The sequence below is a fragment of the Larimichthys crocea genome, chromosome XIII (genome assembly GCF_000972845.2).
Source record: "Larimichthys crocea isolate SSNF chromosome XIII, L_crocea_2.0, whole genome shotgun sequence".
Classification (NCBI taxonomy): Eukaryota; Metazoa; Chordata; class Actinopteri; family Sciaenidae; genus Larimichthys; species Larimichthys crocea.
In genome coordinates, this window is record NC_040023.1 from 33330865 (window position 1) to 33347860 (window position 16996).

Consider the following 16996-nt stretch of genomic DNA (forward strand, 5'->3'; position numbering starts at 1 on the left):
CATTTACATTTTCACAAAGAAACGATGCTGAAATTGTGCTATCAGATGAAACAAGCGTAAATTCACAAAAACAGATAGTCATGAATGCAAAAGCTAATGCAGGAAGCGGTTATAGGAGGGACAGATGAGCAAACCCCACATCCACAGTTCATGGAAGAAGAAACAAACCAAAGAGTTCTTAGAAAAACCTGAAATCAGGAAAGGTGTGAGTAAATTGTGAACTGTTAGTATGCACTATTTCAAAAATACTGTCACAACCAGGTTAGTTTCATTTGTTGCAGATGTTACCTGGATGTAGTACATGTGTTATGTCACCCACAGGTTTCTGATGAGCAATTTCACGATTGCAGCCAACTCAGAGTGTGGTGGCTCTAGATGACCCACATCTCATGGATCAAAGCCCATCCTGATGTCAGTTTCTACAATATCAACAAACCTGCATGACTAACATCATTTAAAAAAAAATAGACTGAGTCCATGTTTATATTCAGATCACATTTTAATCGTTATTACAAAAACGTTAGGCATTGGCCCAGTATCAAAAAATGCTGCGTGAACATTTGTAAAACAGATAATCTCTTGTTTACTGTGTTAACATAATACACATACTGAGATGTATTGGCCTTAAATAACTTTAAAATACCCCAGTAGGTTGAAATGAGTCTCTTTCTTATGAAGTCTTTGAATATTGCAGAGACAGCTGGCTATGTAGTACTGAGGACAGGAAGAGGAATCAACTTCTATTTTCACGCTCAACAGCTGCTTTGATGAGTTTGTTTGCAGTAAGACCTACGTGAACAAGAAAAAAATGCCATCCTGTATAGAAGATAAGTTGTACAGTCACCAAAACATCTGCTTTGAAAGACAAAATGACTGAGCTTTGATCAGTACAAAGTGACCATGAGCGTCTTACACATTAAGCACTCCACTCAAACTCTGAAATGCGGGTGATAAGGGTCAGGACTTTTGGGTTCACTGCATTGCTCTTCTTGTTTTCCTGACGCTCTACTTTGGAGCCCTTGTCGGGATTGATCTTGAAGATGCACCTGTAGGTAAAGGGAAAAAAATATATCAACAAATCATCAACTCAGAACAATACATTGATCTAATCAATGTCAATTAAAAGATATAAAGGGGATAGCAGGTGAGACAGAAAAGAGCATGCATGCTGGCTGCTAGTTTTAACTGACCGCAGCAGTAATGCAGCAGTACCCACGTAGATTGTGTGACAAGATACGAGTTCAGCAGACAGCCCACTTCCCTTCTATAAAGTGCCTTTGTAGTTATTCTGGGCTTTCAATGTGGACTCTTTATAACGTCAACAACTTGACAAAAACAACAAAAATGTATTCGCTTGCGTCAACTGGTTTGGACGGTGGAAAATCCCCCTTCCGAATAATCTACGTGAATAAAAGTTAACTGGGAAAGTGCGGCAACACTGACTGGCCACCTGCGTATACAACTTTAAATATTTGTGCCACTAACTTGAGAAAATGAAAATGTGCACAAGGAGCTAGAAGGTCTGTTTCTGAGATGTGGAGACAGACACAGTGCGTGCAAAACCACCATCTGTAAACATACATGTCCCATTAATGCATGTTACTAACTAAACTTCTTCTGTCGTCCAGCAGGTTCTTGTGGATCGTGGCTGCTGCTGTGTCCTGCATGATGTCCACTACATATATTACATATTGCTACCATATCTCCATTACAGTTTATAGTTATGATTTGCTGCTGCTGTGCATCTGTGTCTCTCTATCTCTATCACAGGTTCCACTGCTACTGTAATCATTTTATCATTCATTGTAATTGTACAATATGTTTGTGTTGATTTGTTCTGTACAGGTGACATCTATTGCACATCTGTCCGCCCTGGGAGAGGGATCCCTCCTCTGTGGCTCTTCCTGAGGTTTCTTCCACCATTTTTCCCTGTTAAAGTTTTTCCTCACTCGAACCGAGGGTCTAAGGACAGAGGGTGTCGCTCCCTGTACAGATTGTAAAGCCCTCTGAGGCAAATGTGACTTTGGGCTATACAAATAAAATCTGATTTGATTTGCAAACAGAGACAGAAACAAGCATATGTATGTTACATAAACCTGTGTTAAACACACCTATGATAAACCTCGGGAGTTGTCTGATGGGTCAGGCCTGGATTAGAGGGTTTCATGTGACATAGAAATATCAAAACTTGCAGTTATGTATAGGATGTTGTGTATGTCCATCACAAAAAATGAGCACTGTATTCTTGAAGATGTTGGTATTTTGCTGCAATCTTCCAGTTTACTGCTTCACCTTGTGGACAGCAGAGTTTTGTATATATACGCTGATGATGTGAGATTTGAATTCTGTCCAAATCAAGAATATTAATTCAAGACTTGATGCCAAATGCCAAAAAAATGACCCCAAACAACATAAAACATCATCAGAAGATAATTATTACCCATTCACCTTTGGAGAAACTCCATCGTGGCACCGAGTTCCACTGGGTAGTGCACGTTGAAGATGTAGTAACACACAAACATGCTGACCAGTGCGTCCGTGAAGCTTGCCAAGTTTTCCATTATCACCGCCTGGTCCACCGCAACCATGAAGGTGTCTGCAGACATTGGACTCATTCCTAAAAGAGTCAGTTTAAACCTTGAGTTTATTAAATGCCTCTGTTTGCATGCAGATCACACGCATTCTATTGCTTCTCACTTACCACATACAACAATGCACGGTGTGGGTGGCAGGTGCTCTGTCTGAACCTCATCAGCTATGCAAGTTCTGCCGACCACGTGAAACATCCTTCCGCAATCCTCTTTGAAGTGCGAAAGGAGCATCAACACTGCCCCACAGGGTCCACCGCCGGCATGGATTTCTGCTCTCTGTCTCGACATCTCCATCGGGAGAGACCGGAAATAGTCAAGAACTCTGGCGAATTTGGTGGCCATGGCCTCCTCAAATCCTTCGTTTATGTGGACACCAGTCAAAAGTCTAAAATGTGCCTTCATGCCGACAACTGAGAACAGGTAGGGCCATTCCTTCTTAAGGAGCCGTGTTTCCCTACCGGACACAATGTCATTTCTCTGAGATATAAAAGTGTCTGAGATCAACTTGTCTATTTTATTTGCATTCCTCTCGTTTTTCAGGAACATTTTTTGCATGTCTTTTTTCTTTTTCATCTGCGCGTCCACATTCACAGGCCCAGATTCCCACTGAACGCAGCCGTAGGAGTCTCTCCGATGCTTCTTACTTTTTGGAACGGCCATGCTGCCATTCCGGGCGCTCCTCTGCTTAGCTCGCGGCACGCTCCGCCTGCAGTTATCAACTCTGCACTGAAGCTGTTTCGTTAAAGAATCGTGGCCACTTCCGATGACCTCGTCATCTATTATGTCTTTAAAAGACTTTGGATACGCGAGGACCATCTTCCGTGCAACTTCACTCAGGTGTCTCTTTGCTGGTTTTTTGCAAACGGCGAGAATTTCAGCTGCGATCACGCGAATCATTTCTCTCCTTTCCCTCGCTGTTGGCCGCTCCTGATGGTCTAATTTCCTTCTCAAGACAGATGACAGCCTGTTCCAAGGGACCTGAAAATTGTAGTGCCAGTCATTGCCCAGTTGTCTCGTGGAACCGGAGCACTCACTGTCAGATATATAAGAGATGAAACTTCCAGGTGAGCACTGAAAAGCGGAGGATATATGTGGGCTTGTAGTGACCCAGGGTGTTTCCATAAGAGCTTGGGGTATGCTCGGGAAATCCTCCTCCATACTGAAGGCGCTTGGAGCCGTGTCACTCTGAGCTGGGAAGACACCTAAAAACAACAGAGAAACGTTTACTTACAGAAACCAGATTATGCAAAGGAAAATATCTTAACTTGTAACTTATTTGTCTGAGGTTACTGAGTGAAAAAGTCTGCATGAGATGTTTTCCACTTAAAGCACCCAACCCTGGTATACAAAGACTTTAAACTACATACGTTTTCTCTATAAACATGTTGAAAAGTTTTTTCATACTTTTTTTTTTTTAATATGCGGTAAGCATTGAAGGTCAAAGCTTGATAAGACACGAATATTATCCATCTTCATATATACTTTGAACCTACCTCTTAATGAATCAGCAAATGTCATAGGAAGAAATAAAGTTCATTAGGTAGGCGACTGTGGGTTCACTGATCCTGAGCAGGAAAATAAACAGTGCTTTGTGTCTCAAGTATTCCAGCTACCAAGGTGGGAGACCGCAAAAGCTGCATCGCAAAGGGCCAAATACACAGTGAAGGTGTGTTTGGAGGCCCTGAAGTTTAGGCTATGTGATCTAAATAGCCAGTATACTTGTTGTTCTCCTGCCTATGTATGTAAAAACTTGAGTGGAACAAGAATTTCCCCTCGGGGGGGGATCAATAAAGTTTCAATTGTTATTATTTCTATTCTTGCAGTTTATTCAATTCTTTCTATTCTATCACAAAAAAATACCAACTTCTATGCAATGTTGCATTAAAAATAATCATGCATGGTACTGAAACAGCTCCAGAAACACCTCAGAGAAGTAAACTTTGCTGTCTCTGTGAAGTTTTACGGACGGTGGCAGTTTGGTGTCATTTCCTGTTAGTATACAAAGAAAAACAGCATATTATAAAACCCAGTGTGGTGAGATTACTATATAATTACTGCAGTTTGAAGTGAGTTCCAATACTGCCAAACTTCTATATATACTTTTGTACAATATATTTTATTTACGATTGCTACTTTGATATTTTATTATGTACAGTTTGTTCTTTATATTTTTATCCTTAAGTTGTTGTCTATCGTCACTGTAATTTCCCAGCTTGGGATAGATAAAGTCTATCTATCTATCTATCTATCTATCTATCTATCTATCTATCTCACTGTCATCACCGTTATAACGTCATAACACATTGCAGTGGGTGTCTATTAAGCCTGCCGACTTCACCGTGGAACAACCATGAGCTGTCACGTCTGATGGTTATACCTGTAACCACGTCTCCTCAAAGAGACTGATGGTGTTAAGACTCGTCTGAAGAATGAGGGGGGAAAAAAGTGCACTTCAGAGTGAAGTTCAAACCCTGCCCACAAAAAAAAAACAGTTTTCAAAGTAACTGTTGTCAGATGCAGCTCCAGAGGGGCTTTCTGATGCGGTTAGATCAACCGACTTCATCCGTGAAGCAATCCGAGACCCCTGAGAAAAATACCTTCTCCACCAGGTTATTGCCTTTCTTACATCAACATATCCGCAGATCACAGGTGACTAAAACCTGTAGCTGAGTGGGAGACAGGTTCTTCCACCTGCTATTTTCAGAATAACATCACAGTGTTTATGTTACGTTATGGCATCTGTGTTTTGTTTTTTTTGCACATTTGCTCCACAGAGAGAGGCTGTGGAGTGAGCTCACCCTTTCTCGCACCTCCATGCTGACCCTCCTGCTGGTCCAGCAAACTCCCCTCGCACATTTCCCACTCGACCACCAGGTCGGACGGCTCCTCTTTGACGAGGGAGGGGATGCATCCGAAGGACCTTTGGTCTCCGGCTGCTCCTTCGCATTCCCATGAGGGCTTCTCGGTCTGGGCATGTTGGTGGGGAAAGGCCTCCGTCGTCGTCGTCGTCGTCTCGTGGGGAATTTGAGTGGGTGTTTCCGCACCTACACCTGATAGAAGAGATACATGAGGAGAAAAGTGAGTGGGTGGGACTTCCTGACACACAGTTGGCATTGCAGCTCTGCAGGAGGAGGAACATTTTTAATGCTGCTTACCACAGGGCTCATCCTCAGGCTCGTCTTTCAGCTGGCTGTCTGCAGGACTCACCTCTCCTGCATGAGCTGTGAGCTCCTCATCTTCAGTCTGAGTCATGCACACCTCCAGACGCAAGATCTGCAACTCACTTTCACTTTTCTCCAACTTGCACTCCAGTCTCCTGATCTCTTTGTCCCTGTCAGACACCATGCTCCTGTACTCCTGCACCCTGCGGCTGCAGCTGTTGTATATCACATTCATCACAGAGTTCACAGCCGCCCTGATGGCGTTTTCTATGACGGCAGCCTCCTCGTGGTGCAATATGCTGTGACTATTATTATTATTATTATTATTATTATTATTACTCATTGTTACTCACACACACACACTGAGCAGACACTGTTTGGCTCAGTCTCCCCGACACAAACACAGCCTCTCTGCAGCCTGCAGGAATATGATCGCTCCTGGTTTGGTTCAAATAAATAAAAATAAAAAAATAAAACACGTGACGTGAAAAGCTCATTCAAGTTTCCGAGAGATGTGTTGTTAGTCCTGTTCTTCTTCTTCTGGTGTTTTTTTTTTTATTTTTTTACAAAACTGCACTACCGCCTACTGTCGAAATGCTGCGGAACTGCAGTATTTTATTTAATCAGAGATGTATAAAGTACTGGAGTAAAGGAGTGGAGTAGAAGTACAAGTGCTACATCAAAAAACTGACTTCAGTAGAAGTTGAAGTGTTCTTTAAATACCATACTTAAGTAAAAGTACTAAAGTATTTAAAATGTTTTGTACTTAAGTATTGCAAGTAGAAGTATGTAAAAAAAATGCTACTTAAGTACTGAAAGTAAAAGTACAAGTAAAAGTAAAAGTACAAGTACTGTCGTTTATATAATTTCTAATATTTATTAAGGCACAACTTCTAATGTTACAGTGTTACAATGTTCATGGTAGAGTTCTGTGATTTCCCATGGTCTGTGAATGCGTCTGAATGAATGCGAGGGGGCGGGGGTCTTGCTGGACGCTACAATAGTAACGAGTAACGATTCAGCACATGAAAAATGTATCGGAGTAAAAGTATTAAATTCATCAAAAATATGTAGTGCAGTAAAAGTGGAAGTTGGGGAAAAAAATAATACTCCAAAAAAGTACAGATACTGCATTTTAGTACTTAAGTACAGTACTTAAGTAGTTCCACTTCGTTACTATACATCTCTGTATTTAATATATAATATTTATAAGCATGATTTTATAGTATGTATATCTTGTATAGCAGTGGTTCTTAACCTTGTTGGAGGTACCGAACCCCACCAGTTTCATATGCTCATTCACCGAACCCTTCTTTAGTAAAAAATAAAATATGATTTTTTTTTACTGGTGCACAAAATGAACCGTGCATTAACATCACCTTGTTCAAATAACAAAACCAACACAGTGCATGAACTCACAACAACTTACCTCAGTGTGACTTCTGCTGTTGCCTTTGAGAGACCAGTTCAGATATGCGTGGCTTCACCTTGGCAAGTGCCAGTCTCATGTCATTTTCACAGCAAAGTCTGTTCTTTTTCTTAGTTTTTATGTCCAGCATCCTCCAAAACGATTGCTCACAAAGATATGTTGTAACAAATGGTATAAAAAATTCCACTGAACCCCTGAGACCGACTCACCGAACCCCTAGGGTTCGATCGAACCCAGGTTAAGAACCACTGTTGTATAGTCATTGTTTTTTTAAAAAGAAAAACCCTTGAATAAGGAGGACTGGATTCAAAGTATCAAAGTTTAAGTTGGATTTATTATTCTTGTACAAGAAGGAGCGTTTAACACAAAAAGGGGTCACAGAGAAAAGGCTCCTCGAGTTGGTTCTTATACATTTTTTAAAAACATAGGCTTCCCTTCCCACTGATAATTTCCTTTTTTTGTTTTTCTGCTCAGTTATGAACATTATGTTTCTTGTCCAAAATGACACTTCTCAGGCCTTGTCTCTCACGTCCTTGAAGCACTGATTTATAATTATCTCTCCCTGCCACCCTCAGTAAAACACAGTCCAAATAAGATAGAAATTGGTCCCCTAACTCATTGTTTCTGGTCATGTTTGAAACTGAAAATGTATTGGTGTAATGTGTCGTCTGAACTAGAAAAGATATTCAGCTTAGACCTGGAGATGGACCCTGTGTCTCTCATACTGGGCCTCCCAAGCCGACGCTTAACTTCCAAACATAATAGAAGGCTGTATTGTATTCTTACTTATGCAGCAAGGAAGAATATTTTATTGCAGTGGATTAATGAAAAAGTACCAACTGTTAAAGGCTGGCAAAGTCTGGTGTTTGATCTAGTGCCATTGGAGTATCTCACATGTATATTACATTCCAAAACAGACCAATTTTATAAAGTGTGGGAACCGTATTTGAACTACGTAGAGCCGAGTGTTTCTAATATCATGCTGCAGGGATTTTCTTGATTGCTCATACCGCACATTATTATTGTAACCCCTGAGTATTGTTCATATGGATCTGAGCTGGAGCTGCCTCTTTCTTTTTTGATTTGTTTTTGTTTACTTGTTTGTTTTGCTTTTTATTACTGTGAATAATATTGTGTCCTTTACATGTAAAATGAGTGAAAAATGAATAAAAATATTGTTAAAAAAACAAACAAAAAAACACACAGTCCAAATAAGGGAAGTGCATGAGACAGGAAGCACACACATTATATGAGTTAAAACATCAGTCATGTATGTATTATGCATATATTATACATATCATATCATAGCTGTGTATATATACATATATTTATACATGTATACATATTATATATTGCAGTTATGTATGTATGCACACCTTGCACAGGCTAAATATATGACACATTTCTATGTCTATCTATCTATTTGTATTATTATTATTATTACTATCTATCTGTCTGTCTATTAGACAGAGGGAGCGGGTCCTCTTCGACTGAGTCCACCTGTTGAACCTACATGTTATCACAGTAGTGCAGAACAGACAAACCGAACACTGGCTCTAGACAGGACCTTTCGCTTTAGCATGCATTCAGCCAGGTTTAATCATTAAGCTTTTAGCTTAGCTGGGAGCTTCATGGAATAAAAGGCTGAAAGACAGCTGCTGGGCTTCTTGCTGTCGGACTAGTGAGTGATATTAGCAGGCTGCTATGTCTTGTGTTGTTATGTTTCTGCAGTAGCCTATAAAGGAAAAACCAAAAAATTATCATAATAATAATCACGATAATAAAAAAATTAAAAAAAACCTTTGGTGTTTGATGTCTAATATTTCCAAGCGTAGGCGTCAGGCCAGTCAGAATCAAAAGATAACTTTTGTTTATATGAAACCATACAGCATAAGAAAAGGGGAAATCCTTGCGGTCACAGAAACTTGAAATGTTACAAAGGGGCCAACAGTTTTTTTTTAAAGGGGGAACTACTGATTTTATCTTGTATTGTATTTTATAAACCCTTTACGTAAAACCTACGTTTGAAAAAAGAACTGAAGATTATAACCGTCATAATTGCAGGATTTTATACGACTAGAATGTTTTTAGCTAAGTGTACAAACCGTGCCTAGTCTTAATTTCTACACATTATGAACAGAAATGAAATATTTTACATATTTCTGTGGCCCTACAGCAAAAAAAGACCAGACTACATGCATGTGCACCAAATACAGATGAAATAAAGGAGAAATTAACAGAGAAACATTGACATTGGGATTACTCTTTATTGATCCCCTCGGAGGATACTGTACATCCTGAGCATTTGTTCATTAAACATTCAACTGTTTATTTTAGGAGCGGTGCCAAATGTCCTCAACCAGGATTCAGATATTAATGCCCCTTTAATTACTTATTATTCATTAAAAGGTGGAGGTAAAGTACAAATGTAAACATAAAAAACACCCTACTATGCATAAAAATATTTCGTAGACAGCTGATATAAAAAGCACACACATCCACACATCGTCACATTCTGCAGTCAGTAAGAGAGAGAGTTAATGAGGTACATTGGTATGTGGGTAATTGAAGACATGAAACCACACAAACCTGCATTGGCTAAATAAAACGCTCTGTATGCGAACATGCCAGCATCAAGTCTGTTTTTGATGATTTCCTGCAATGCAATATACAGCCATTGTGATCAGCGTCGCCAGTCTCCAAACTAACTGACAGGATAACTTTTTTTTCCTCTCTCTCTTATTTATATAGCACATTTAAAAAACAACAGAGGTTGACCCTAAGTGCTAAGATTCTTAATAGTGCAGCCTCAGACTCAGCTAAAAGCAAGATCATAGAGGTAAGATTTTAAACTGGATTTAAAAAATATCAATAGTGGGGGAGAACTTGCTATTCCAGAGCTTGGAGGCAGCTACAGAAAAGGCACGGTACTTGCTATTCCAGAGCTTGGAGGCAGCTACAGAAAAGGCACGGTCACTTTAGTTTTTAGGCGCGAATTGGGGTCTGAGAGGAGCCGATGTGATGATGACCTGAGAGATCTGGGGGCAGGGTAGTGAACTAAGAGATCAGAAATATATTGGGGAGCTAAACCATTTAGGGCTTTGTGAACAAATAATAGAATCTTAAAATTAACTCTAAATTTCACTGGCAACCAGTGTAAGTGTGCCAGGATTGGGGTGATGTGGTGTCTCTTTTTTGAACCGGTTAAAAGTTCTTAAAAACTTCTTATTTTTAGCTCTTACCCTCTTGCGGGGAATCAGAGGGGACATTCAGGCTGCTTCCTTTGGACACTAAAACAGGAGCAAACCCTTCTGCTGTTTTGTTCAGAATGCAGTAATCAGTGCAGTAACACGGTGGTGGACTGTCAACGACAGGACTGCTTGGTTCACTGCACTCCAAGCTTTGGCTCAGCTCCTCACAGCTGCAGCCAGAGTCTGCATGGCTGATGTTGAGGAGATCTTTAGGTGGAGACGGGACAACTTCTGCTTCTTCAGAACCAACAACCCAGACAGTGCAAGGGAGCTGAGTGTAAGATGTCTCCGCAGCACAGATCATGGTTAAAGGTGGGGACACGTCATGTATCCCAGGTAAACCAACGTAAGAGGTCTGACACTGAGTGAATGTCAGATGTGTTACTGAAGGATTGTGCAGGTCCTGGTTCTCCTCTGGTCCCTTTGCAACGGGTTTTGGCATGACGATCACAGTATCGGTTATCAATATCTCTTCGGGTTTGTATGTTAGCACGAATTGGCTTTTAGGTGTGAGCCATTCCTGCAAATTCAGTACAATTGGAGTCCATTAGGTAGGTAAGTTATAAAGGTAAATGTGACACATTACACACAACATACACAATTAGTATTATATTCACCATTGATAGCAATGTTAGCGTGTTAACTTGGTAAACACATTGAACAAGGTTATCATAATATCAACATCGCACCAAAGTGCAACCTCAAAGAGATACTCTGCTGCTCTCATGCACTGTATGTCCTTCACTAACACAGACAGTCCATGTGTTCATAGTCAACAAATCAAAATCAAGTCAAAAAATGTGTCGTAGTGGATGTTGCAGCATTTATTATCTCTGCCAGGTGAAACTCTAGAGGGGATCATGTGTTGGGCAGTGTGTGTGAGTGTGTCCTTGACATCTGTGTATCAGTCCGCAGCTAATCCTGCATACTGCTGCATCTCTCAGCCTAATGTTTTCTGTTCACGTCTATAACTGTATTCTCAAAGACCTCTTGTGGTTGTAGTGATTCACAATTTTTGTAAAGTAGACGACTTCTCAATCATCTTAACTCGCTGATGCCAGCTGCAAGTGGATCGACAAATGCTTCAGTTTGCAATACATGGCTGTACGTTAATGTTGATGTTTTAGAATCGTCTGAGTTTTGTCTCCATGTAGCTTCTCTACTCTGGTTACACCTTGAAAATGTAACTTGCATATTGTCTCTTCTTTAAACGCTGAACACACGGCCTATCCTCCGCCTCTTCCCCACCCATAGTTACTTATGTATTGTGCTTTTGTCATAGTTTTGAGTTTGTTTCTGTGTTTCCTGTTTTGTTTTGTTGCACTGCCTTTCTTGTCTTCTTCTTCCTGTCTTGTTTCTCGCCCTTTTGGATTTTGCACCTGCACCTTTGTCTGTCCGTTCTTGGTTTCTTGGTATTTGACCCTGGATTTGTCTTTGAGCCTTTTTTCTGTGATTCCTGTTTTTTCCCAACTGCTTTTTGGTTATTAAAATTATTTTTTGTTTACCCACACCTGCTTGCATTTTGCTTCTCCTGTTCCTCCCGACTCCCCCCGTGATAACTTTGCATCACGTCTCCTTCTGTGTATTTCTGTTCATTATTTTGAAAGGATACTTCCACTGTAGTAGAGTTGAAAAGAAACTAAACAAAATATCCTTGATGTTAATATGACTGTTGATAACAGACTTCTGTGCTTTATTCCTACAGTAGTAGCTGTTGTTAATGTCAGTAAAACTGCAGAGAAGCAGAGTTGGCTTTGTTTCCTAAAGTTATAGAATAGGACAGAGAATGGACAAGAGGATACATTGCATCATCACCTCACCTGGAGATTTCCTTCGTGTTGTTGAAAAAGAGGTCGGAAGAACGGCGCTGGCGATGGCGTCTGGGATAGAGTTTTAATCTTCATTCTGTCGTACAAATCACAAAAGATCAGAATGATCACTGAAAGTGTACTTTTCAGGTTTGCAACCACTATCAAAGGCAGCTAACTTCAGTTGTGACTATCTTAAATTTCCCCTTTAACCAACATTGCAAAGTAAAGATAATTACCTTGCAGCGGGACTGAAGAATAGAAACAGCAGGACTCCAAAAGCCACACACACTGGGCCCAGATATTTCATCAAAATGACTAATTCATTATCTTGTTCTGAGGAAGTTTCATGAAATAATACAGAATTAGTGAGTCATAGTACAGAGATGACGGTAAGTGTATTAGGAGGCTGATAACCATCTGTTATCTGTTTTGTTCTACGAAGGAGAGGATAAATATAAAAAAAAGGGTTTGTATGAGGTCTTCGAATAGAGAGGAAATCATTCATACATTAAGGGCTAAAAAACAGACACTTGTTCTTGATGACAATGAGACACACAATTCAGCATAGAGCGGATTTTACATATACTTGTATATCTGTACATATACAAGCACCACATTTAGCTTCATGTGCTAAAGAAAAAGTGTCACTTTACCTTTCTCTGCTCCGTTTTTCACGCATTTTGGTTGACTCCATTCACTCCAAATTGACAATTGATAGTTAATTCCAGGTTTAGATCTCATTTTAACACAATAAATAGCACCTGGTTTAAGTATTGATCTTTTCACTGTTAGGTAGGTAGTGTCAGGTTGATCAAAATGAAGAAGCTGAGAAAAGATTGAAACAATCAAATTATTGTTGTTTCTTAACATAGTAAGACATGTTGTCCAAGTATGACTATTTATAACAGTGGATCTTACTTTGCTCTCGTCGCCTTGCGATGTTTGAAGTAGGAGTTCATATTTAATGTGTTCTCTAAGGGCAATATGGTTTTTGTACCCACTTTTCCAACTGATGTTGAAAGGTGTTTCTTGGACCTCAACTTGTGGGGGTGTCAGCTGAACTGATGACAAACATTTATTGAATCAGATGCAAAACTCTTTCCTATACATACTTTGCAAAGACATTGCCTATCGTAATCTCTCCAAGTTTAGTCTAATTTTAGGGATACAGACATCTGAATACACACATGAAATGAAAAACAGATATCAACACACATGCAAGTCAGTCAGACACATAATTATTATGAACGAGAACCAAGTCATACTTACTGTTCTCTGATGGTTTAAATTCTTGTTCTACAACATCGCAGCCAGATTCATCACAAAGTTCTATGAGATATTCGTCGTATTCTCCAAGATCAGTTAATTCACAGACACAGCTGTAACTGTGATTCATCATCACAAGTGGGCAGGGATAAGTGCTAAAGAAGCAAAAATAATAATAACAGAACAAAAAAAAAACAAAAATTAATAAGTAAGAAGAATCTAAACATTTTCATTTGTTTGTGTAATTCTGCAAGAAGCGCAGATACCCATAGTGGTCAGTGAATTTCAGTTTGTAGGTGGACGATCCCACGGGATTGTCAGTGATGTTCAAGACACAAGTAGTTGCATTCCAGTAGGCAGTCACACAGGTCCCATTGACTGATAAAGCTGGGGGAAAAAAAGATGATTGTCATGTACATTCTGACACAATTCATGAAAAGAAAAAAACAAATATTGAGTAGTCCAGTGGAGATTCTGTTACGGATTCATCAGTGTGTTAGTAGCATTTTACTGTTGTAGCTTGGTCAAGCTAAATACACTTAGGTAGTTTAGTCCAGTGGTTCATAAGCTCAGGATTGGTCCTTCACAGGGTCACAAGATATATCTGATGGGTCGTGAAATGATCGAATGGTTAGGCCAGAAGAAAAGCCAAAAGGTCAGGTTTTCATCTTTAACAAAGTATAGTAGTAGTGTAATGCTACATACAATGAAAATATTTAAGCAAAGTACCTTTAAAACCTAAAAAAATGCAGTACTTGAGTAAATGTACTTAGTTACTTTCCACCACTAGAGTAATCAAACCATTAAAGGTCATTACAAATGACAGATAATGAAGTCATTCTATCAGTTACTACTTGACATTTCTGTCTTCCTGCTGTGGTTGCTGCTGGGGTGTGTGACAGTAAAACTTGTCATCTTAATCATAATTAATCATCTTGTTGAGAATTTGATCATGTGAATACTTCCCACAAGTTGGCATGTGACATAGGCTGTCTTATTAAAGCATTTCCTACAGAATAAGTGAAGACGAGAGAGACAAATCACCTTGTCCGGACAAGTAGCGTTGAAGCGGCTGGTCACTGTAGGGATGCTGGAGCACCAACACATGAACAGAAGGTGTAGACACTTCATGTTCCCATGAATATGAGTATCAGCTGTTGATATGAATACAAACATTTAGCCTGATTGTCTTTTTATTGAATATCTACTACTTCTGAAATACAAGAGATTTATCAATCAAGTCTACGGGAAACTTTATTCTGTAACATATGCCTTTGATATAATAATATTCACAAATCTAATAATTTACAGTCCCTCAGGTTTACATTATTCATTAAAAAAGACAATCAATGATTGATTTAAATATGTTCTGTGAAGTGTAGTGAATGGAAAAATGCTATTACCTCAGGGGATGTTCTGATGCTGTTGATGTCTCAGGCAGTGAATGAGATATGGAACTGAGGTTTAACTTATCACTGGTTGCATCACAGGAAGTCAGACTTTTTCACGTCACAGTTTTTTTTTCTTTCTTTCTTTCTTTTTCTTGGTTTGGTTGTAGGCACGTGGTTTTGTTCATAGTGACTGATTTTTTTTTTTTACAGCTTTTGATTGTGTAGTATTGTCCTTGTGATTAATAAAACTTAAATGGGTTTCTTATTCTGTCATGTCATTGTGATTATAAATATACTATATATATATATATATATATATAATAATGATATTTATGTTGTAATTCTAGTTTTTTTAATTGTATTTTTTTTAAGAACTTTGTCAGACTGGGTTGAGATCTGGTGACTCTGAAGTAAGTGCACAACATATCATTCATCATTCTAATACTCATCAAACCATTCAATGAGCGCTTTTTACTGGACAACAGACATAAAGACATAAACTTTCCAAAACTCTGAAAGACACCCGTGTCTGCATAGCATGTTAATCACAATTAAGCTGAACTGAATTGAAGTGGACCAAGATTTCTATACAAAGAACAGACATACAATGATATATAACTTGATTCCAATAAAAGTTAGGACGCAAAGATGTCGTATGTATGTTACCTCACGGCTGTTGCGCTCCTCCAATGAACGATGCCTGGCTCTGCCACCCGTACGCTCAAGGGAATCCAAACTTTTCTCACTACCAACACACTACCAGTCCCTCTCTACCGTCTCTACCCAGCTCTTCAGAGACTACCAACACTGGACATGCCGAATCTCTCCCTACTGTCACAGTAGCTGCACTAACATGTCCCAGTTGTACTTTACCATGATTGTTCCCCTTTTTTGTAAGTCGCTTTGGATAAAAGCATCTGCTAAATGACTAAATGTAATGTACCTTTCAGCACTGATGGTGCCTTCACAGATGTGCAAGTTACCCCTGATACTAACACTAACCCCATAACATCAAAGAAGCTGGATCAGACCACAGCAGACTTTCCACAAGCTCAGGGCCAGAGAAGTTGGCAGCGACAAATTGTGTTGTGTGTATCCTTTATCCTTTATATCATTTTCAAAGCCCTGCTGCCTGAAGGGTTCACAGGCATTCAGTGCTGGTTTTCAGCCTTGCCACTTATGTCCAGAGATTTCTCAGTACTTCTATGGATTCCTTGCAATCGTGTGCTGAAAAAACATAAACTTCGACTGTTGGACAAAGTGGTGAACCTCGCCCAATCCTTGCTTGTGCCTTTCATACCAAGTCATGACACCTCACTGGTTATCAATCAACCTGTTTACCAGTGGGATGTTCCTAAAAGGTTTTTGAGCGATTCCAAAATGTTCTCAGCCTTTTGATATGGTCCAAGTGTGTTGCAGGCATCGAACAACAATAAAGCTTATCTGTTGAACAATAAATATCACCATACTGTATTAAATTGAATATGGGTCTAAAACATTCAGTATAGATACAGTACACATATTGAACATCTCTATTAAACTCTGGGCACTATTCTTTTTTTCAGTTTGCATGCTTCCTTTCAGTCACATATTTAGTAGACACAATACATTATTTAACTTCTATGCAGATGATACACAATTGTCTGTGATTGTTTCTGGTGCTGTTTGTGTGTTCCTGTGTGTTATTGACTATGTTTTGTTGTGTGTCTTATTTATGTTCTTATTTCTCAGGCTGTACACAGATCATGCAAAAGAGACCTGCTTTAATAGGACTACCTAATTAAATGAAGATTATGCATAATGTATTCTAGAGGTGGAAATCTCTTGACTTAATATACCCTAAAGAGTTTGATACCATTGAAACATACTGATCGAATAGCAGCTAATTGCATGAAGACATGGAGAATGATTTGTTGAGAACAGTGCAAGCTGCAGAGGATTCATCGTTATTGATAGGCACCATTATTGCTTCACTGTTATATGCTAAAAGCTCAAAATAACACAATAATAGTAGCAACCACTGTTCAAGTCTTATGTGGAAAGCTGAAGTTACTTCACGTGCGACCTTCGCTGAACAGGATGATGTGCATGCAGAG

The 16996-nt window shown here is 39.4% G+C and overlaps 2 protein-coding genes across 7 annotated transcripts; both read right to left on the minus strand.

Annotated features, from left to right (window-relative positions):
- Window positions 1–493: 493 nt before the first annotated feature.
- LOC104934043 (uncharacterized) lies at window positions 494–6305 on the minus strand. Of its 6 annotated transcripts, none has more exons than XM_027286004.1 (6): window positions 6106–6303; window positions 5747–5967; window positions 5390–5641; window positions 2702–3793; window positions 2449–2617; window positions 494–1046 (listed from the first exon to the last, which is right to left on the minus strand). In XM_027286004.1, the coding sequence occupies exons 2-6, from the start codon at window positions 5934–5936 to the stop codon at window positions 917–919; spliced, it is 1833 nt and encodes a 610-aa protein (XP_027141805.1). In that variant the 5' UTR covers window positions 5937–5967; window positions 6106–6303; the 3' UTR covers window positions 494–916. The 6 variants fall into 6 exon arrangements, with proteins under 6 accessions (XP_027141805.1, XP_027141803.1, XP_027141802.1 ...); XM_027286002.1 differs by having other exon boundaries at window positions 494–789; window positions 914–1046; window positions 5747–6303; XM_027286001.1 differs by having other exon boundaries at window positions 494–816; window positions 914–1046; window positions 5747–6303.
- Window positions 6306–10116: 3811 nt separating this feature from the next.
- Window positions 10117–13666, minus strand: LOC109143089 (interleukin-2 receptor subunit beta). The gene is made up of 6 exons (XM_019279099.2): window positions 13513–13666; window positions 13162–13304; window positions 12897–13068; window positions 12480–12576; window positions 12253–12337; window positions 10117–10952 (listed from the first exon to the last, which is right to left on the minus strand). The coding sequence occupies exons 1-6, from the start codon at window positions 13640–13642 to the stop codon at window positions 10413–10415; spliced, it is 1167 nt and encodes a 388-aa protein (XP_019134644.2). The 5' UTR covers window positions 13643–13666; the 3' UTR covers window positions 10117–10412.
- Between the last annotated feature and the right edge of the window lie 3330 nt (window positions 13667–16996).

Bases quoted from the DNA above. Each gene is read 5' to 3' on its own strand.
- LOC104934043 (XM_027286002.1), bottom strand. From the start codon at position 6,095: ATGAGTAATAATAATAATAATAATAATAATAATAATAGTCACAGCATA. The intron at 5,642-5,746 runs GTAAGCAGCATT...CTCTTCTATCAG, and splicing joins GCCTGAGGATGAGCCCTGTG to GTGTAGGTGCGGAAACACCC. The intron at 3,794-5,389 runs GTGAGCTCACTC...TGTTGTTTTTAG, and splicing joins GCATGGAGGTGCGAGAAAGG to GTGTCTTCCCAGCTCAGAGT.
- LOC109143089 (XM_019279099.2), bottom strand. From the start codon at position 13,642: ATGATGAATCACAGTTACAGCTGTGTCTGTGAATTAACTGATCTTGGA. The intron at 13,305-13,512 runs GTAAGTATGACT...GTTTGTCATCAG, and splicing joins ATTTAAACCATCAGAGAACA to TTCAGCTGACACCCCCACAA. The intron at 10,953-12,252 runs GTGAGGTGATGA...CTGAATTTGCAG, and splicing joins AACACGAAGGAAATCTCCAG to GAATGGCTCACACCTAAAAG.